General features: G+C 40.8%; 3 protein-coding genes across 4 annotated transcripts in view; 2 read left to right on the top strand and 1 right to left on the bottom strand.

Moving 5' to 3' along the window:
• The window catches only part of CTNNAL1 (catenin alpha like 1), a 58,225-nt gene extending 51,274 nt beyond the window's left edge, over positions 1-6,951 (top strand). For both annotated transcript variants that reach the window (XM_070375156.1, XM_070375157.1), the window contains 5 exons: positions 434-482; positions 3,208-3,264; positions 3,410-3,523; positions 4,186-4,269; positions 4,402-6,951. In XM_070375156.1, the coding sequence (XP_070231257.1) occupies positions 434-482; positions 3,208-3,264; positions 3,410-3,523; positions 4,186-4,269; positions 4,402-4,407 (310 nt within the window). In that variant the 3' untranslated portion in view covers positions 4,408-6,951. The remainder of the gene's footprint in view (positions 1-433; positions 483-3,207; positions 3,265-3,409; positions 3,524-4,185; positions 4,270-4,401) is intronic.
• A 136-nt stretch (positions 6,952-7,087) lies between these two features.
• On the bottom strand, positions 7,088-13,647 carry ABITRAM (actin binding transcription modulator). The gene is made up of 6 exons (XM_005893323.3): positions 13,467-13,647; positions 11,796-11,847; positions 11,076-11,205; positions 8,393-8,469; positions 8,238-8,307; positions 7,088-8,154 (listed from the first exon to the last, which is right to left on the bottom strand). The coding sequence occupies exons 1-6, from the start codon at positions 13,561-13,563 to the stop codon at positions 8,017-8,019; spliced, it is 564 nt and encodes a 187-aa protein (XP_005893385.1). The 5' UTR covers positions 13,564-13,647; the 3' UTR covers positions 7,088-8,016.
• Positions 13,648-13,858: 211 nt separating this feature from the next.
• ELP1 (elongator acetyltransferase complex subunit 1) overlaps positions 13,859-22,182 on the top strand; it is a 62,581-nt gene continuing 54,257 nt past the window's right edge. The window contains 5 exon segments of the mRNA XM_014477445.2: positions 13,859-14,107; positions 17,395-17,557; positions 17,963-18,115; positions 19,767-19,848; positions 20,485-20,565. Coding sequence (XP_014332931.2) covers positions 17,408-17,557; positions 17,963-18,115; positions 19,767-19,848; positions 20,485-20,565 — 466 coding nt within the window. The 5' untranslated portion in view covers positions 13,859-14,107; positions 17,395-17,407.

Raw genomic sequence — 22,182 nt, forward strand, 5'->3', positions numbered from 1 at the left:
TAACTGACATGCCTCATCAAAATCACCTCAGTTCTTGCCATAGTTGAAATCAGAATAAAAAATGAGAATTTCCTGATTTTTGGTCTCATCTTTTATCCATTGTGGAACAAAGGCCTTTTCAGATCTCATATCTTGAGTTTATGAAGCAAAATGAAGAAAGTTAAAAAAGAAAAGACTTAAATATGTCAGTTTTAATTTTCTTTACATTATAAAATTAACATATATAATGTTTACCAGTTTTTAAAAGTGCCTTAAGAGGTAAGAGTTAAATATTAAAGCTGCTTTAAGAAGAGTGACAGTGTTACTCGTCTCTTCAATATTATTCTTCAAAATTTTGGATCTGTAAATACACAGGATGCTCTAAAACTTTAATACAAAATCAATTTCTAGGCAATAACTTTTTCTTACCTCCTTAATAATTATTTTATTTCAGGGGAGAGGGGCCACTAAAAACTTACCAGGATTTAATTCATCAACTAGAGGTATGTTTAATTTCTATTTTAATACTTTAATTCTGGACTAAAAGTTGGTAACAGTTTTCTAAATGATTTACTGTATCATATTAGTGTGTTTACCTGTATACACAACACACACGTATAGTAGAAGAGTGGTAGAAAAGTCAAGGGTGTGCACAGCATATTTTACAGCTAAATCTAAAAAATGGTTATCTTTTTGGGGAAAAAAATAGGGATAAAGTAGAATGGGCTTTAATAGTCACTAGAGGAATATTGAGTTTTAGGTTTTCCCAAGTAGGTAAAAATATCCGGTTAGCAGATGCCTATCTCTTATATTGTCCTGAATACTAGGAAAGCTTTTTGACTTCATTATTGAACTGGATGAACAGTACTGATTAAATGAGGAAACACATAAGAAAGCATCTGTCACAGACTTGAGACCATTACAGCTTCTCAGTACGTTAGTTTCCTTCTTCCACAGTCCTGATGATTTGGGGCATTCAGGGAGAGACAGAAGCACTGACACTTGCCCTTCTGCCCTGTGTGTCTTATGAAATTTCACCTAGGCCTGACTCTAATCCTCTTTCCTTACTTAGAGGCTTAGATGGGTGAGATTACAAGATGCCTTTCTTATTTCCCCTGACTCTCATGTCAGTCTGCCTCTCTAGAACCAAGGGCATTCTTGCATTTGAAATTTCTATCACTTTATCGCCTTTGGTTTCCTTTGGCATTCCCCTGTGCTTGCACCTAAGCCTCTTCAGGAAAGGGATTTCAGCTTGAGAGGATGCCAGTCAACAGAGTCAGAAGAACTGCAGAAGATATTTTGTTTGGAATTTTCTGTAAAACTGACTATAAGTGAGCTGTTTCTCTGTTTAAAAAGTTGGAATAAATTCTGGATTCATTTTGTTCAGTTTGACCCATATCCACTCCAAGGTAGACCACATCGTAGGGAGTATTTCACTGCAAAATATCCACTCTTACCTTCTTCCTGTGTTAGCTTATTTATTAAACCAACATCTGCTGAAGTGTCTACATAAAATGTTTACAAATAGTCATTGAATTTGTACTGGTGTGTCAGCTCCTGGGGTTAAGAGCTCTGTGGAGAAAAGTGAACAAAAGGAAGCCCCCTCCGCTCCCCATGGAGCTTACATTCTAGTGGGAGCAGATAGACAATATACAATTAAGTATATAACGCCCATGTAGAAATACTTAGAGGTAAAAACATGTAAGTGATAGAGGGGTGGTCAGAAGACTTCTTTAAGGAGGTAACATTTGAGAAGAGTGTTGAGAGAGTGAGCTAGACAGATATCTTGGGGGTAGAGTATTTTTGGCAGACAGAACAAGTGCCGAGGCCCTGAGGTACAGGAAGTGCAGGTGTCTGAAGAACAAGGAGACAAGCGTGGGTGGAATGGAGTGAACAAGAAGGAAGGTGGTAACATATGACATCTCTGAGCCTTGGGGAAAACCTTGATTTTTTTTTTTTTTTCCCCAAGAATGATAGAAAACTCATCAAGGGTTTTGCAATGGCATGACCTGACTTCTGTTTTCAAAGGTTTTTGGTTTGACCAGCAGGGTAAACAGTAGCGCCATTTACTGAGATAAGGAACAGAGGGACAACATTGGATTTAGAGGCTGGAAATCAAGCATGTAGTTTTGCTCAAGTAAACGCACAGTTCATGTCAGGATAGCTCAAGAATAGACAGAGAGACTTAGGAATCATCAGCTTTCAGGTGGTTTTGAGAACATGATACTCTGTGAGACAGGGATCTTGCTGCTAGGGATTTGCAGGCTAGAAGGGAAGAGCCGACACGTACAAGGGAAAGTGGTAATGTGGAAAGATGAAGAGGAACATGTAGGTTAAGTGAGTCATCCCATTAGGTTGGAACGTTGGTGTGAAACACATTGGTTTCCCTTTTAAAGGCTAAGGAAGGATGTAAAGGGCTATTTGACCCTGAGATCAGTTTATCCCATGATAGCAAGGCTGTTAGAAAGAGGGTTAAAGTTAACCCTGAAATTATTTTCTCCTTCTTCTTATGCTTTATCTAATTTATTACGAAGATCTATTATTTTTCTTCAAAAATCACTCTCAAATTTACCCAGTTCTTTTTACTCTTACTGCTGCCACCTAAAGCTATGTCTTCATTTCCCTGGTATCTCTCTAAAAGATTCTATGTACCATTTAAAAATAATCATCCTGAATATTCTAAAGTAGTTTCCAGCATTCCTTCCTGTCATCCTATTCTGCTTACTAATAAATCATAGAATGTGTGGTAAGTAGTGAAAATCTAATCTGAATTGGTCCCTTCAGATGGCTGGTTGAAGAACATGTATGGGTAACAGATTCTCTGTTGCTAAGCCAGAAGCAGAAACCAATGTTCTAATGCTTTTGACCTTATGTTCCAAGATTCATCACCCTTTTATAATTGGGGGTATTATGGGATGAACTTTGGATCCATCCAGAAACCCAGACATAATTTTTCTAAGTATCTCAGGATCCTCCACGGTAATTGGAGGTGGCCACACGTAGAGCAGCCTCTGCAGGGATAAGTTTGCATCAGGTCTGGGAAATCTGCTTGTGGATAGAGTTAAACTCTTGTGTTTTCCTGGATACAACAAAAACCTTAGGAGTTCCATGAGAGGTGTTTAAGGTTAGGTTTTAGTTTTAAAATTCCATATGAAAATTATCTACGAGTGTACTTGGTACCAGTAGAAGACATGCACCTAAAGTAGTGATGTTTTTCCTTCCCACCAGGTTTTTGCTGAAGAGGGCTTGAAGCTTGCTTCAAGTGTACAAGCTTTCTCAAAACAGGTAATTCACATACCCCCCTGCCTGGTCCTGGTGGTGATGTCATAAATACTCATTTTGAGAGTGTATTATTAAGGTATAACGGTATTTGATGTTTAAAAGGTGGAGTTTCATTGGAATTGTTATAACTGCCATATTTACATTTCAGCTGAAAGATGATGACAAACTTATGCTTCTCCTGGAAATAAACAAGTTTGTTCCTCTCTGCCACCAGCTCCAGACAATAATTAAGACACCTTTACAGAATCAAGTGTTTCTAAAGGTAAAAGGGACAGTGGGACATGCAGGAAGGCACTTGAGAAACTTTCACGCTCCTTTTTTTATTAGGTTAGCTTCCAGCCTCTCTCTTCAGATAAAGTGTTGATACCCAAACTACAATTTATTTCCATTTTTCCTGCCTCAACTACAAGAACTGTTTATCATCTGCAGTTATAACTGACCTCAGGGAGCAGTAGGTTCACCAGATAAATTAGCTTTTTGGACATGATTAATGCCATAGCACTGAGCAGCTGCCCCTAAATCTCACCATCATCACCTGTCTAGGGCACAGACCCTTCAGAGAGAAAGGCTCCTATTGTTTATCTTAGGAAGTTTGTGTGCAGCAAAGTAGAGTGCAAGGGACTGCAAGTTAGGGGTTCACTGCCACTGTTTGGTGCACACCGAGAAGCCATAAATGGTCTGAAATAGAGCAGGTTGGTTTTCCATTCATTCTTCCTGAGGTTCCATGAAGTTGGCACGACGAGACTTCAGCAGCAATTGCCGCTTCTGTGTTCTGGGGCCTCGATTCATCAAGTCAGTTCAGATACCTTAATCTATATACCCTTTGACACCCCTTAGATTTCTATAATGGTGAAATTGTAGATGACAAAGTCTTTTGAAGGCCCCCTGGTAAGAATTTGATCTGCTTGCTTTCTGTCACTATAGGTTGATAAGTGTATTACAAAGGCAAGGTCCATGATGGCTGTTTTGGTTCAGCTTCTCTCACTTTGCTATAAACTGTTGAAGAAGGTGAGATGATTTCTCTGTCTTAAACTCAAATTTTAAAAATTATTGTAATTGAAAAGGCAAAAGAAAATAGTTTAATTTTGTGATTTTTATTTTAAGAGTAAAGCAGATACTAATTATCTCAATTCTTTCCAGCTTTAGATGGAAAACAACAGATGGGTCTCAGTTACAACTGTGGATGGTAAAACTTGAGAGACTTTTGAGGTCGGATCTTGGGAACACCATGTGGCAACACTGACTATTTTAGAAAGCAAATGATCCTTTGTTTCAGAAATTCAACAGTTTTGCAGAGAAAACAAACTGAAATCTTGCTTTATTTTCTGATCATGAAATCGATTGTGAAGCTTTCTGACAACTAATAAATGCCATGGTAGTTGCTGTATTTCTAATTGCAGGGTGATTTTAAAATGGGACACTGCTTTGAATAATGTTCTTTAATAAGTCAGACCAAATATCCCAACTGTCTTAACGACAGTTTAATCCAAAGAAGCTATTGTAAATATATGCTCACTGATGGCATATTTTACCGTAACTGTTTTATAAATTTAAGCTTCCCATCTAGGACACTAACTTGCAGCAGCAGACGCCCAATAGTCTCGGTGATGCAGGGTTTCCCACAAGCCTGTGGGCTCCTCTTCACTCCCTCCTGTCCACTGAGAATGTCTGGGCCTCTGCCTTCCCCTCTGGGCCAGGTCATCCATCCTAAGAGCGCACGTTTGTTCTCTAATGTTTCAGAGCACAGGCAGTCTACTGTGATGCATGCCCCTCTCCTCTCCCTTCCCAAAAGCAGGATCATGGAGCTTACGCCACAAAATCCTAGAGGGACGCTCGCTAGGAAGTGCTTGTAGTTCTCGCTGTAGCGCGGCTGGCTTGTTTCTGCCGAGTGTTAGTTGGAAGCCTAAGCCTCTGTTACTGGCTTCAGAAGTAGTTTTTGTACTTCTCAGTAGCGACTGATCGAATGTAAGATAGAAGACAGAATAACTGAACCAAGCTGTTTAAATTCTGAGTAAACATACATTTTATATACGTGCCTTTGGAATGTTCATTATAAAACAAATAAACATCTTTAGTCTTTTAAATTTTAGGGTTCAAAGCTCTTGTTTTTGAGGGGTGGGTTTGTAGGATCCGGTTATAAGTTCTGTCCTGATGCTGTATTGTTAACTTTGTTTTTCTGTTCTTTTATCACAGTGCTTTGAAATTCATTTTGAAATCTAACAGGACATGCCAGTTGCCAAAAGGCAGTATTTCTACAGGCTTGTCTGATGATAATTATCTGGTTCAGCCCTCATAATGAATATGCACCCGATCCTGAAGAACCACAGAACTACCACCTAGCTAGTCAGTGTTATATTGAAGGAAACTTGAATTTACTGTAGGCCTTCGAGAGAAAATGGCATGTAGTCAGCTTTTGTTATGACCTTTATAAAATATTTCTTTATAGAAATCACCAAACATGATATTTATTCCCTGAAACCAAAATATTCTTTTAAATTACAATGGAAATAATGGGAGAATGCTGTTAAGAGTATATGTAAAACAGATATATAATTTTTTTTTTTTACTATCTTTAGTATCTTTGTTTTATGACATCTCTGGGAATCATTTGTGCTACATCAAATGGGGATTTACTGGTTTACGCTTACACTTTGAGCTCACAGTACTATCAGAGCAGAGGTTCAGAGTTACTACTTACATCATGTCTGGTGGGTATACTTAGGGGACAGTCAGGCTGGCACTTAAAAGAATTTTCATTATAAATCAAAAATAATTTTAAAACTATTCACAAAAGAGCTTATATACTTGAAATGAGAATTGTTGTTCACATGCAAGGTTGTGTCCAACTTTGTGACCCCATGGACCACAGCGTGCCAGGCTTCCCTGTCCTTCACTATCTCCCAGAGTTTGCTGAAACTCATGTCCATTGAGTCGATGAAGCCATCCGACCATCTCATCCTGTCATCCCCTTCTCCTGCTGCCCTCAATCTTTCCCAGCATCAAGGTCTTTTCCTTTGAGTTAGCTCTTCCTATCAGATAGCCAAAGTATTGGAGTTTCAGCATCAGTTCTTAAAATGAATATTCAGGGTTGATTTCCTTTAAGATTGACTGGTTTGATCTCCTTGCTGTCCAAGGGACTCTCAAGAGTCTTCTCTAGCACTACAGTTTGAAAGCATCAATTCTTTGGCACTCAGCCTTCTTTATGGTCCAACTCTCACATCCATACGTGACTGCTGGAAAAACCGTAGCTTTGACTATACGGGGACCTTGGACAGCAAAGTGATGTCTCAGCTTTTTAATATGCTGTCTAGATTTGTCATAGTTTTTCTTCCAAGGAGCAAGTGTCTTTTAATTTCATGGCTGGAGTCACTGTCCACAATGATTTTGGGGCCCAAGAAAAGAAAGACTTTGTCACTGTTCCATTTTTTCACCATCTGTTTGCCACGAAGTGATGGGACAGATGCCATCTTCGTTTTTTGAATGCTGAGTTTTAAGCCAGCTTTTTCACTCTCCTCTTTCACCTTCATCAAGAGGCTTTTTAGTTCCTCTTCACTTTTTGCCATAAGGGTGGTGTCATCTGCATATCTGATGTTATTGATATTTCTCCTGGCAATCTTGCTTCCAGCTTGTGTTTCATCCAGCCCAGTGTTTCTCATGATATACTCTGCATATAAGTTAAATAAGCAGAGTGACAATATACAGTGTTGAAGTACTCCTTTCCCAATTTTTAACCAGTCCATTGTTTCACGTCCAGGTCAGAGTGCAAGTGGGGGATGGGAAAGGGATAACTTAGAACTTGAACAGCAAAAGATGATGGAAGTCCAAAAGAATTTACACATCAATGGTAACTTTTATTTAAAAACAAATATTTGTATGTTTGTATGCATTGCAGCCCTTAAGGAAAAATAACAATTTAAAAAGCCCTTTTATTTGAAATTCATTATAAATATATAATCTTAAACCATAAATTCATAGATTTTTGTTTCTTTAAATATGAAAGCTTTTTTTCTGTTCAAAGGCATCTGTGTCTGTGAAGTATAATAACTTCTTCACTGGTTATCCTGTAACTGAAGTGTGAGAATGAGTGACCACAAATACACGTGTTACTTAACACCACATGCTTATACTTCCATGTTAGCAAAGCCCCTTTCAGGCCTTTTCATGTGTCCCCATTAAGAAGCCAGTGCTACATTGTTCAGAGCTGAAGGCCAACCTGTAGGAACAGAGAAGGCAAACTACACCCTTGCCTCTTCTTGGCAACCTAAGTAAGACCAGACGTTTCGGTGGTGTCACTCTGAAGCAGACTGGGGAAGAAAGGCCGGTTGTCTTCAGCTTCAACATGACGGAAAATTGAGGCAAAAACAATTAGCATGCTATAACATTCAAACAGAATTATGTCAAAACGTAGTACTTATTAATGGGCTACAGGATGATGAGTACATTTTTCCTCAAAATGCTTTGTTTGTTGGTTTTTAACCAGGAAAACATCTCTTGCTTGCTAGTTAGAGAAAAGCAAGAGAAGAACAGAGTGAGTGAGTACATGGGTAGTCAGATCTGGGAGGTGGAAGACAAAGTAGAACTGAGGCTTGTTATGCTAGACAAAGAAGGAAAACTTGGTCAGGTTTTCAGACCGGGCCTCCCTGCGGCGGCCGGGTGTGAGGTCAGCTTCGCCCGTGCTGGTCTGTCCTCGGAGCACGGACTAGGCCAGTGAGGACAAGGAGGCGGTGCTGCTCTCTCCGTCTCAGGCCTCGGCCCTCACGAGGCAGCTGTTGTGGCTCTGAGGCGTTTCACCACAACTTCTTCGTACTCCTTTTGTGTCAGTAACCCTTCTGTTATGCTTTTACTTTCTTCAAATTTAGGCAACACAACTGCAATGTAGCCCTCAGTAGATGGCTAGAAAGGAAACAATATTTAATGTTGAATGGTACAAAAATAAGAAGTGCTGGATGGGCTCCTACTTCCCCAGCCCTTTTTACCTTCTCTTGAAGAATAGATGGTTTATGGAGAATGTTTTCATTCACTTCCATCAACCGTCCTCTAACACAGCTAGTTAAAAAAAAAAAAAAATTGTTTTGAAGAAAAATATTAACCTCCTTTGTTTCTCCAAAGTTGCAGTTCAAAAGTAACTTACCTAGATATGGTATATTCTTCTCCATCTGAGCAGTAAATCTTACACAGAGGTGCAAGTTCTGTGAGAAACTGTGCCCCCTGGTAATAAAAGGGAAGAAAAATTAATTGATGTGCATTTTCATTTTTCTTTGAGAGGCAGCCCTCAGTGTTACAACAGCATATATTCCTGGAATTCGTGTTTTAAGTAAAAATGAGTAAAGTACAGAAAAAAAATTCATTTCTTCAAACATTTATATATTAAATGCCTGCTACGGGTCAGGTAACATCCTAAGCTCTAGGGGTAAAAGCAGTCAGACACACGTGATAATAGTGTAGTTACATATTAAGAATATATTTTATTATACATTATATTTAACTGTATATGAGAAAGCTCCATATATCCAAGTGTAAAGATATCCAAAGGGCAGGGAAATCTTATCAATAAACAATATAAAATCCAATATTATAGCAAACGACAGCAATGTCATACAAAGTTTCATTAAGATTCCCACTTAGTTTTATATTAGAACTTTAATATATGAAAGGACTTCTTTATTAGGGTCAATCACTAAGGCTTTTTGAAGAGGGATCTTTGTTCTAATTTTTTAAAAAATGCACTTTCAGGAAAATGTGGAGAACAGAAAAGTTTTCAGGAGCAGTTAGGAGTAATTTACTCCTTACCCCATCTCCCACTAGTGAATACTGCATTTTGACTTCAGTCTGAATGTCATGGCATGGTTTTAGTTTCACGTACTCCACTGTATGGATGTATCAGGAGAGGTTCTGACAAATGCCTACAAGAAGGCTCACAGGAAATGGATGCAGGCATGTCTCATGTGTTGCTCTTTCTTTCCGGGAATTTTTATTGCAGTGAACATTTGAGGTCTAGATACTGTTCTTTAGGGCCTCTTTACCACTCACAATATTATTAGACAGTATTCAGGTGGTGTTAGCACACGCTTCACTTCTCTGGTATGTGGTGACTTTGTTTCAAAATACTAGTCAGTGTGACTCCCACTTTTGGGAGAAGCAGTTAGAGATTCATCCTAGATGGTTTCTCTACCACTGGGTCTGTGTCAAAAAGAAGTGTTTTAACCCCTTGTTGTCACCTCCCTTAGGAGAATAAATGATGAGCAGTGCTGAGATCCAATCAAAGTTTATCTACAGAGGGTTCCATATGCAGGTCCCTCTCTGTTCCTCAGTTGTAACAATGGTGTTACTGTTTTGGACAAAGATTTATCACAGGAACATCAGAAGCACTAACTGTTACTTGTAGTTTGTAGATTTCAAAGAATGGTCCATGCTTTTTAAAGTCCATTTTCTTCTTGAATGAGGAGGAAAAAAATAATTATAAGGCAGGTTATTAGAGGCCTTTAGGCCTAGTATAAACAAGGGTCTTACAGAACAGTGAGGGTAATTAGCAGAAACTCTTTGTATGAACTCAATAAATGAATATCACTGCAGATGGTGACTGCAGCCATGAAATTAAAAGACACTCCTTGGAAGAAAAGTTATGACCAACCTAGATAGCATATTAAAATGCAGAGACATTACTTTGCCATCAAAGGTCCATCTAGTCAAGGCTATGGTTTTTCCAATAGTCATGTATGGATGTGAGAGTTGGACTGTGAAGAAAGCTGAGCGCCGAAGAATTGATGCTTTTGAACTGTGGTGTTGGAGAAGACTCTTGAGAGTCCCTTGGACTGCAAGGAGATCCATCCAGTCCATCCTAAAGGAAATCAGTCCTGAATGTTCATTGGAAGGACTGATGTTGAAGCTGAAACTCCAATACTTTGGCCACCTGATGCAAAGAACTGACTCATTTGAAAAGACCCTGATGCTGGGAAAGGTTGAGGGCAGGAGGAGAAGGGGACGACAGAGGATGAGATGGTTGGATGGCATCACCGACTCCATGGACATGAGTTTGAGTAAACTCCGGGAGTTGGTGATGGACAGGGGGGCCCAGCGTGCTGCAGTCCATGGGGTTGCAAAGAGTTGGACACGACTAAACGACTGAACTGAACTGAACTGAAGTTATCTACTCAAACTTTCCTATCTGGGGGCTTTGTCAGGATATTTTAGTATGGTATTGAATTGTCCTTGGTGTGATACCCTCCTTTAATAATATTGGTCTTGCATAGAGTTGTAGAGGATAGAGGTAACATTTTTATATAACTGAACACTATTTGGAGAAGAAAGTATAGCTAGATGTGTACTAAACTGGCAATGATTTAGGAATAGGAAATGATATGAAGCAAATACTGTGTATTTTAAGACATTTTTTTTTCACTACCCCAGAACTGTGTTTTTCTCTTTTAAATTCACATGTGAAAATATGTGACAAAAAAGCATTGATCTAGAGTTTATAAAATTTGACATACTGGTTTAATAAAATTAGAAGGGACAAAATATTTTCTTATATTGGTATTAGAGTTATTCTTTCAAAGGCCCACTTTCTCCATCCTTTATCCTGGGGATGGTAGGGATGGTGGTGCAGAGCCTATATGACAGGTAATATACCTTTTGAAATACCTTATCTTTTTGGTCTGAAAATTTCTTTTAGAGTTAAAAGTTCAAGATGATTCTTAAAATCATCTCTAGCTGCCAGGGAAGTGTGCTGAGTATATATTGCTGGTTATAAGACTGACTGGCTCTATCATTATTCTGATAATAGAGGATTTCAGTAAAGAAATACAGGTACATACCCGCTTAAATTTCCCAGAGACTTTGTTCTGAAGTCTGCTACAGTTGGTACTGATTTGATAAGAAATGCTTTTAATTGTTTTTCCACTTTGAAGAACTGGATGAGATCCTGCCAACGTGATGACACATATTCTATGAGGAGCAAAAATTGATCCAATATTACTGCATGGTATAATTCTTCCTCCTATAACATAGTATTCCTACTGGCACAAGAAGAGCTGAGCTGACATTTGTTTAGTCAACCTGTCATTCCCTCCCCACCCACCCCCCCCACATTTTTTTCCCCCAGCTACTATTGGAGCTTAACTGAAGAATACAATAATAAAAATGGAGAAAATGGGATTGAATTTCCTTCCCCTAAAAGGGGAGAGTACCAAGGTGTTAGATAGCACTGAGGCATCATATGTACATCTGTGTTTCCACCCTGGCCCTCTCCCTGGGCTCGGGCAATTCCACGATTAGGCACGGGCTGGTTACTTGAAGTAGTAGCTGGCTGACTAAGGGTATGGTCCTCCATTTGGATGTCTGAGTAATCAAGTTTACTTGTTTAGTGTAAGCATTGAAAAACTCATTCTTGTCAACTAAACGCCTATTATATATATAATACCATCTCTACACAGTGGAAGATAATAATTTAGTGAATATTCAGTATAAGACCATACCAGGCTACAATACCAGAAAAAAAAATTTTTTTAATAATTTAAAATTTCCAATTTGCTTACCGGTTAGAGTGCTGTAGTATACAGTGGTCTTCACAGGGTTTTCCTTTGACATCTAGAAGAAATGAATGCGTCTATGGCTCTTGAGTCAGTATTTACTGCCACTGTGTGGTACTTTCTTTGGTTCATAAAGATAGTTAATTGTGAAGACTAGATACATATGTCACTGGTATCCCCTCATTACTCAAAAAGATACACCTAAAGGCTTCCTATAAAGGAGTTAAATCTGGACCAGATGGAATCATTCATTCAATGTCAAAGTGATGTTAATTCTTTGCTCCATCTTGTTTTATCCTCACTTTAAAATGATTATACTCGTTAATTCTATTAGAAAAAAAAGTGATGATTAGTGATGCATCTTTTTAATATAGTAGCACATGTTTTCTTGGTCAATTTTAGAGTAACTCATCTTGGTTTGCCCAGGACTGTCCTCATGTTAGCACTCAAACTCATGCATTCCAGGAAGTCCCTCAATCTAGGATAAACCTGATGGTTGGTTACACAAAATTTGGCCAATAAGACATATGCGATTATAAAATATTTCAATATTGCAAAAAATGATTACACCTATTATCCCTGAATGAATATAAGCAAGGATGTGGAGGAGGGTCTCCAGTGATGCTCCCATCACTCTTATTTGAAGGTACACAGAAGCTCTCCAATAGGATACCTACTTGTAAGTGTATGTTAGTCACTCAGTCGTGTTCAACTCTTTGCGACCCCATGGACTGTAGCCCACCAGGCTCTTCTGTCCCTGGGATTTTTCAGGCAAGAATACTGGAGTGGGTTGCCATTCCCCTCTCCAGGGGATTTTCCCGACCCAGGGATCGAACCTGGGGTTGCCTGCACTGTAGGCAGATTCTTTACCACTGAGCCACCAGGAAGTGGCAAAGTGTAATAGATTAGGCTTTCTTGTTGTTCAGTAGCTCAGTTGTGTCTGACTCTTTGCCACTCCATGGACTGCAGCACACCAGGCTTCACTGTCCTTCACTATCTCTGGGCGTTTGTTCAAACTCATGCCCATTGAGTTGGTGATGCCATCCAACCACCACATCCTGTCACCTGCCCCCCACCCCCACCCCTTCTCTTGCTTCAATCTTTTCCAGCATCAGGGTCTTTTCCAATGAGTTGGCTCTTTGCATCAGGTGGCTAAAGTATTGGAGCTTCAACATCAGTCCTTCCAATGAACATTCGGAGCAGATTTCCTTTAGGATTGGCTGGTTTGATTTTGCTGTCCAAGGGACTCTCAAGAGTCTTCTCCAGCAAAACAATTAGAAGCATCTGCTATCTAAATGCCTCTTTCTAACCCACACTCTTTTCTCACTCCCTATGCCTCTAGCTTAGTTTCGACCTGATTGTTTAAATCATTTTATGGTGCACTGAGTCCCTTAAAACCCTTTAGGTACTCAAGGAGATTGGAAGCCAGTTCCTATCTCCCTCGGAGATCTCACCGAGATCTATCATCTTCCCTCAAGTAACCCACCCTCCTGAACTCGCACTGCACTCACCCTCCCCAGAATGCACCCTGCTGTTTTTCCATGTCTCTGCATTCCCTTGGCCTAGAGGGGAACAGAGATCCAGTTCCTTCCGCTGTGGGGAGAGTGCGCGTGGCTTATGATCTGTCATCATATTGCCAATGGGGCCCAGGAGAGACGAACATCATTCCTCACTTACCTGCTTTGTACCAGCGAGTAAAGTAACGATCCACAAGCGACGGCACCGCAGGCTCGGGAGCCAAGTCGGCCACAGGGTCCTTGGGCTCGGTAGTCATGGCGACCTCCAAGGCTGCAAACCCCGCCCTCCGGGACCCGGACACTTCCTCCCGCGGGCCCAAGAGTAGGGCGTCTTTCCGGCGTGTGGCCCGAGACACGCGATGTGCGCAAGCGCGCTGCTCCTCCAATCCCGCAGGCTCCGCCTACCGGCCCAATTATTGAGCTTTGGCATATGACGTCAAAGCAGAGGTCAAATACAATAGGCTGGGCAGGAAGACGTAGCGGTAGGGGGAGGTGGCCAGCGCAGCTCCTCACGGTACTTCGCCGGGCACCAAAGAAGGCGGGCCACGCCCCTCCTCCTCGTGACCTCACTCCCGCGCAGCTCCGGTTGGGTAATAGCTGATGTTGCTCGCTCGTTAGGGTCCCGCGGCTAGCCTCTCCTAGGCCCCGCTTCAGCCACTACTGGAGCGGGTCGAGCGGCACGGCGACAGAGTGCACGCCGCGCGAGCTCAAGAGCAGCGGACAGAGGCGAGTGCGCGACCCAGGGCGGACGCACAGCTCTTTGGCGGGGGAGGTCCTCGGGGTCCTCGCAGTGCGGCGCAGGTGAGCGCTCGAGCGGCCTAGGTGGGGTGGGGAGGGTGGGGGCCACAGAAACGGGCCCTGTCCTCCAGAGGGTGTCCCGATGAAGAGATTCCCCAAGCACTCTGCCGCTGCCTGCTGCAGGCCCCAGAGTGAAGTGCGGCGTGACCACCTCTGCCCTCGAGCCTTGAGTTCTCTGTCTGCCGAGTTGCCACCTGCTGCACCCGCGGCCATCAGAAGGCTCCACGCGGCGTGGCAGGCGGGGAATGACCTGCTGCTCCCCAAGCCGCGCACTTTACCCAAGCTCCGGATTCCTTGCAGTGGCGGACAATACAGCTGAACCAGTTAATGCACCAATTAAAGTCTAACAATGCAGTTGAGAGAGACCCGGTCGGAGAAATTCAGATGATGTGTTGCGAGCCCCTTCGGGCACCTGCGACTTTTTCTTGGAAATGTCGTCCGTGTGCTTCTCCATGTTTTATGGTATCCTAGGTGGCCCTCTCCCCTGTGACCTCTGTGGAGGCAGTGACTGTAGTCTTTTTTGTCCAGAATTAGCACTTAGTGCTCAGTCAGTGTTGGATGCTAGTAGCCGATGGTAGGGTTACGTACTATGTAAAGGATTCAAACCGTCCATTGACAGGCAGGGCGGTAACCAGTGAATAGTTTACTATGAAAATGTGGGCAAAAGGAAAGCAAACACTGTTTCAACTTGAAAGACAGAGAAAGTAGAAATGCTATGTCCCCAGCGGGGAAACTAATTTGATCGAGAATAGTAAGCCATTTAATAAGTTGCATTTGATGTGCATTTGAGAAATCCTTGTAATAACAGTAGAAGGTTGAAAATGTGAGTTTAATGTTCAGTTTGGGGAGGGTCAGGGCTAAACATTTAGATCTAATAAGCATATTAATGATCTGTTTGGTACTTATAGTCATGGACATGATAGTTAGATAAGAAGTGGATGGATGAGGAGCAAGGGAAGAAAATAGAGGCACTGTCAGAATTTCAGAGAGGATCCAGGATTGATCTATGGTGTGGTGAGATCTTTAGCACGTTAGTGGGCTGAGAAAGGGTGAGTCATTGAGGGCAGGGGAGTTGGAGATTGCAGATGTAAAAAAAAAAAAATGGGACTGATAAGCTGAAGTCCTGGGAGTTTGGAGGGTTCTCCTTTCCTGGTCTTGAAAAGGAATAGGACACTTCTGAGAAGATAAAGGAAAAAGATGATGGGTGTGAAAATTTAGAGAAGTTTGTTTTAGGGCTGGGAGGGTTGGGGAGAAGGGGGATGAACGATGAGCTGCCCTTGGCTGGTGATATTGAAAGCTCAGTGATTTGAGAACTCAGGTTGTTCGCTATGTCTGTCAGTTAGGGTCTAGGCAGGAAAGCAGAAAACACACTGTATTTCAACAGAATTTAATCGGAAGAAGTGGTTAAGTAGCTCCTGGAAGAACAAAAAGCAGAAAGGAGCAGTGAAATAACTAAAAAGTAAACTGACGGAAGAAGTTACAGCGCTTAGCTAGATCTGACGCTCAAAACAAGGGAAGCCATTGGGGTTGTCATGACTTAACCTTAGATGAGAGACATTGTAAAGCTGGTGTTGACAACTCCAGAGCTCAGAGGAGGAGCTCCGTGTTAGTAGATGTCCAGCACCTGGAGGGGCACCTGTCTGGTTAGTGCTGGTACCTCTGGGGTGGTTGTTACCAGGCTGGTCCTGGGAGTGCTAGAGACTGGGACCAAGGGCCCCTGGAAGGAGGAGGGTCCATTGCTGGGGCGGCATTGACTGGAACAGCAAGGTTACAGGAAAAAGGGAGTCCTCACCTTGTGCCTTTACCTTCCAAATTATGCTGGGTCCAGAGGGTATTGATGAATAGAATGCAAGTTTACAGGAAGACATTTTGATGATCTTATCAGGGCAAAATAACAGCATAATTAGCTAAACCAGCATGAAATACATCTCATCCCCTGTCGCCTGTTTTCATCTCTTGCTGTTCCTTGTTTCCCCGCTTCTAGCCCAGACATTCTCTCGTCTCACATCTTCCTGTCCTTTCAGATCTATGTCAGTGGTCATCTTTGTGGTGTCTTTAGATGAAAGATAATGTAATTTTTATATTCTTTGAAAAAACGCAGGCTTTCTATACAGGATTAGATCTAAATTAAAAGTTTGCATGGTAGAATACGGGTTCAAATAATTCCCAGAAATTCTTAAATATATATGTCGTGAAACCTTACAAAACCATCGTCTGCCTTGATTCTCTTCCTCGCTTCTACCACGTGTGGTCTTGACTTCCTCTTAACTCACATTTTATGTTGCCTCATTCAAACTGTGCTTAATCTGCTGTGTAGTATAAGAAATGACTTGTATATATTCTCTCATTGTCATGTGTACAAAATGCAAGCTGAGAGAATTCACCTTGGATTAAGGTGACAATTAGGCCCGTGTGGTCTATGTAATTGTCACTCCTAACATAAGTTACGGAATTCTCCTTATAAACCTTAAAGCGGTCTGGATAGAAATATCTAGCATATAAGCTTTTTTTTTCCCCTTTTAGATAATGTTGTGCATTAAAGCAAGTCTGATTTTGCCTAAACCAAAGTATATTTCCTGTTGATAATTCGTTTCTCAGCTTTTCTGTTGCCCTGGCGAAAATGAGACCAGAAAAGTGGAGTTACGTGAAGTAGTGATATCAGGTTATCAAGCTCCTCCAATTGTTGATCATCATTTTGAAGGATCCTATTGTAATTTCGTAGTGTCTTTTCTCTCTGAGAGCAGTAAATGCTTTTCTTTATTTCTATGTTTGATTTCAATTTTAACTTTTTAATTAAGATAAAAAGCCAGTTTATAAATGTAGGTGGTGATATTAAAGTAATTGTATTTTCTCCAACTGCCAAGTATGTATACATGTAGACTTTTATACAATGTTGTAAATCTGTCAAGTTACAAAGATATCCTCATGTGCAAAAGTAACATGTTTTCTCATTCATTGTGTTCTTTGCTTCCTTGCAAAGTAACTGATGTTAAATCTTTTTTGAAGAAAAAACTCTGAAGTTGAGAATCTTGCCTCTTCCAAAGAGTGAGAATGTAAAATAGATTTCACAGCCTCACTTTGTAGACTCTAGATTTAAACAATTGGTTAGCTTGCTACCACTTATCTCTCTGGGGGTTCAGATTACATCTTTTTTTTTTTTTTCTGATTATTCTGACTTCTCTGCTCCCTGAATCATTTTGCTTGTACTGGAGTGTCATTTGTTGTTATAAAGCTGTTTTTATTTCTCAGAGAAATTAAAGCTTCACTAAGGGTATTTGTACTTTTTTAAGGCATTGCTTCATCATGAGGAATCTAAAGTTACTTCGGAGCCTGGAGTTCAGGGATATTCAGGCTCAAGGGAAACCACGGTGCCTCTGTCTCCGAGCCGAGCAGGCGACAGTGCTCATCGGCTCAGAGCATGGACTGGTGGAGGTAGACCCTGTCACGAGAGAGGTAAATTACTGATGGAGGTTATTTGGGTGAATTCTGATATCTCCCCTTAATTATATTTTGCTACTAATGTATTTTAGGTGATGACATTCTTAGTCCCTTTTCTCCCGACTGTAGATTTTAGAAAATTACAGTTTTTAGCTTCATGTTTTATTGGGTATCTCCAAAGAGACCAGGTATTTGTTTTATGTTTGCTTGGCAAAAGAAGCATATTAACTGTTTTCTTTGTTAAAGATGGTAGTGTTGTGATATTTCTCAAGTGAAAGTTTGGATTTTAATCTAGGAAAAAAATTTTTGAAAGCTTTTGTATTATAAAAGAAACATTAAAAAAATGTTTTACTTCTAGAAATGTTATGAATTGTTCTTGAAAGTAGATTGACTTAATTTGCTTGTTTGTCTTGGTGAAAGGTGAAAAATGAAATTCCTTTGGTGGCAGAAGGCTTTCTCCCAGAGGATGGAAGTGGCTGCATCATTGGTATTCAGGACTTGCTGGATCAGGAGTCTGTGTGTGTGGCCACAGCTTCTGGAGATGTCCTGCTTTGTAATCTCAACACACACCAGGTAAGCAAGAGAGACCAGGGAGGAGGAAATCTCAGGCATCCTCAAACGTCTTTTTTTGGTATGTCACTAGTTTTTCACAGATGTTTACAATATCGGGAGCCATAATATTTAGGCATTTTGCAAATTAGAGTCTTTGCATTTTACAGTTCTTTACAGAAAATTGTTGGCATGGTTTCAGGATTCTTCTTAAACTCAGTTTTGTCTGCTGCATCTATTAACAATGAGAGCATTCCAGATAAGAACAAAACCTCAAACCTCAAACCCATTCTTGTGTGGTGTGGCTCCCCTCTTGCTACAGCCCGATCCCGAGTTGTAACCCTTACTTCTCAGTTTAGGAAGTCTTTGGGATGTTTAGATGGCTCGTGTTTTCTGTTACGAATGCTGATAGGCCTCTCTTTGATGACTGACTGTAGAGTCCCTGAACTGCAGGTACTAAGGTGATACGTGTTCATTTTGTGCACAGTTTATGACTATCAGAGGTGATAGATTTCAGTGACTTGCCTCCTTCTCTACTCTAGCATAAGGCTGAGTTTCTGAATTTCTTTACTCGCCTTGATAGCTTTTTAAACTTCGTTGATAACTCCCTTAGCTGTCATCTCTTTAACATTGATGTGTCACAAGAGTTATATCACTAATCGTGGGATAATAACAGCTGGCATTTATTAAAGGTTTACAGTGTGCCAGGCACTTTTAAAGTATTTTTCATCAAAATTACGTGAATTTTGTAATTTTTCATTATAACTTTATGAAGTAGATTGTTGTTTCCTCATTCTTCAGAAAAGGAAATTGAGGCTAGGCCAAGGTCAACAGTTTTCGGGTGAGATTTGAATCCTGGCAGTCTAAATCTGGTACCTTTGCTTTTAACGGTTCCATTTAGTACAATAATAAATCTTCCTCTCAGTTCATGGTAAGAAACATCAAAGCCATCCAGTATAAATTGGTATTTCTCACATTTAAAAGGTATGCTTTTACTTGTAAAACATTTTGTAGAATTTTTTCCTAATTACTGAGCTCCTGTAATCCGCTGGTCTCCGTCAGATGGTGCTGATCTCCCTGTTTATGGCATCAATGTGTCTGTAAGACAGAATCCATGTTCTTTCTTGTCCTTATCAAGACAGTTCACTGTCTGTTTGCCAAATTCCTTTTTAGCCTCACCTCCCACCCCCATCATCCCTGTATACCTTATGCTTTAGTGGCAGCTGATTTTTAACTGCTCTTTTTTATAATTTTATGCCTCAACACCACATTTCCCAGCCCCAACCCCACCCCCACCCCCGCCGGTCTCTTCTTCCTAGCCCTGTTTCTACCCTTTAAAGCACCTCCTCAGAGAGCCTTTCCTGAACTAACCTGGGCCATTTGTCATTCTCTGCTCTGAGTCCCCACTTAGTTCCTGGAGACCTCAGTTACAGCCCTCACCCTACTGTAGAGGCATCTTTTATCTCGTTAATGGGAGGAATGGAGTGGCCGTCATCACATCCAGTCCCCATGATCTGTATCACGCCTGGTCTTTTAATACCTGTTACTGAATAAATGTTTATTGCTTAATTTCATCTTGGTGTGTTGTGAATTATTTTGTTAAGGTCATAATAAACATTTATCAGGGTGCTTATATTTTCATATTTCTCTTAACATTTTAAAATGTCTCTCTCAGCTGGAATGTGTTGGGAGTGTAGCCAGTGGTATCTCTGTCATGAGTTGGAGTCCTGACCAAGAGCTGCTGCTGCTTGCCACAGGTAAGCATGTCACTGGTCCCTAACTCGTGACTTTATAAGACATGACTCCTGACAGCTCAAAGACTTAAGTTTTAGGGTGCTTAGATTTTAAAAAAACATTTCTTGAAACAATTGAGGTAAGCTTTACTTCTTAACACATTGTTTTAAAAAGTTGCTGTGAAGTCTGTAGTTATAGTTTAAAATGTCAGCAATGTTTGTTTTAATATACTCTTAAGAGGAAGAGTTGCTGTATAAAATAAACTGATTCTGAAAACTGCTCTTCCGGTCCTTTTTTTTTTTTTCCTATAAGTCTTTTCATTCCGGCTGAGATTCTGTAAACTAGCACCCTGATGAGCTATACACTCAAAGAGGCATCTTGGTGACTGAACAGTTGCAGTTAGTGGAGGAGGAAGGGCTATGTACACTTTTATGTTAGCTTGACATACATAAATAGCTGAGAATAAGCACCAGGTGACTTACCCAGTCAAAACTTTTTTTTTTTAATGAGCGTCAGAACATTTTGAATGAAATCTGTCTTCCCTATTTCAATTACAAATTCTTCCACTTCAGCTCTGTATCTTGCAGTGCTGTAGATACTTACAGAACTGCAGATTTGTTAAATGAGAACAAAATCATTCTTGTTTGTGCTCCTTCAAGGTCAACAAACCCTAATTATGATGACAAAAGACTTTGAACCTATCATGGAACAGCAAATCCACCAGGATGATTTTGGTGAAAGTAAGTATAACTTTGTCTGAAACATTTTGTGACTTTTCTTGCAGACTGATAGTCATAAGCCCAAAGAGCTGTGAAGCTTAAACCCTGACTTAATTAAGTGTCTGATAGCCCAGTTCCTTCAGTTCATTCCAGCTCTTAAAAGGCATACCTCTGGTGGCTCTTCAGGTCTGAGAGTCGGCTTTGTCAGTAACCGGGAAATAATAATCTGTGCTTATAGATTGGGTTGTTATTGCCCAAACCCCTAATGAGCTTAGTCTTGGGGTTTGATGAAAAGGACTAAACTGGCTGGAATAAGAGCATTTCTGATACACAGTTTGGGGGAAAATACAAGAGAGGTGGGATAAAGAGCTGACTTCTGTTCTATTGATTAGTTCTGAATGGTCATGGGAACCATCAGAGTGTTTTCTTGTACTGATCTAGCTGAGATGAAATGGGCACTAGGCTGTGGAAGTATTGAAGAGAGTAAGAGTGGAGATGCTTCTTGAGTCTAAGCAGCTCTGACCAACTTGAGGGTCCAGGTAGCTGGCTTGATTGAAGAGAGGATTAGGGGCGATGGTATTTTAAATTTTGCTGAGTTCTCACCTCCTGTCTTCTCGTTCAGCCAAATAAGAAATCATTTAGAAAATTGCTACTCATTTTTTCATTCAAAAATAATTTTCTTTTTTTTCAGAAATAATGTTTAAGTAGGTACTGTGAACCCAGCAGTGTGTTTGATACTCTGGCTAAAACTGCTTTTCCCTTAAGGGGTCCTGTTAGTTCAATAATAACAGAACATTGCAAGTATTAGGGTAGCATGAGGAGAAGAAAGGAGTCATGGGGAGAGAAGACTTCCCAGAGGAGGCCAACTTGAGCTGAGCTCTGGCTTATCTGGTGTTGGGTAGACGAGGGTTGAGGGTTGGGGAGTGGTCCAAGCAACTGAATCAGTTCTTTCCAAGGCAGGGATGTTTCATAGAAGCCTTTGACACATCTTGACTGATTCAGGCAACTGTGAATACTTAAGCATTGCTTAGTGACCGGATATGGATGTGGAATTATATAAAAGGGAGAGATTTTGATTCAGTTTGATAGAGAATTTAGACATTGAATTATAGGAGATCAGTCATTAAAGGTTTTGATGATGCTCGGTTGATCGGTAGAGAGGGAAGAGACTGGAGACAGGGTGATCTGGTAGGAGGTTGTTACAGGAACCCAGGTGAGAGATGAAGGTGGGTGTGGGACCAGAAAAGGGGAAGAATGCAGGGAAGTTTTGATTCTCAGTGAAGATAGGAGTACATTGTTTGGAATTATGAGAAACAGTTTTGGAATATACGTGCCTGGTTCCTCTTTTGCCCTAGCTAGTTTGAGAAATACCAGTTTAGAGAATGAAATAAATAGGCTTTGGGTGTATAAGGTGAAGGAGAAAGTTTAGTTGGACTGTAGCCAGAAACTCAGGTTGTGAAAATAAAGATGCCAGTATCTGAGAGGAAATGGGGAAGTGTGGTCTGTAAGAGGTGGGTGGCGAGTTCTGTTTTGAATTTGTTAAAGGGCCATATGGGATCACCACACGAAGCACGTGAATTAGAAAGGGCTGATGCTCAGCAGAAGCCAGAGCTGTGGACTGGGAGTCACTAACAGAAG

Source organism: Bos mutus, chromosome 8 (assembly GCF_027580195.1).
Source record: "Bos mutus isolate GX-2022 chromosome 8, NWIPB_WYAK_1.1, whole genome shotgun sequence".
NCBI classification, from domain to species: Eukaryota; Metazoa; Chordata; class Mammalia; order Artiodactyla; family Bovidae; genus Bos; species Bos mutus.

Coding starts and splice junctions, on each gene's coding strand:
- ABITRAM (XM_005893323.3), bottom strand. CDS start 13,563: ATGACTACCGAGCCCAAGGACCCTGTGGCCGACTTGGCTCCCGAGCCT. Junction 11,206..11,795: donor ATACTACAGCACTCTAACCG/GTAAGCAAATTG, acceptor TGCTCCTCATAG/AATATGTGTCATCACGTTGG. Junction 8,155..8,237: donor CATCTATTCTTCAAGAGAAG/GTAAAAAGGGCT, acceptor TTTCCTTTCTAG/CCATCTACTGAGGGCTACAT.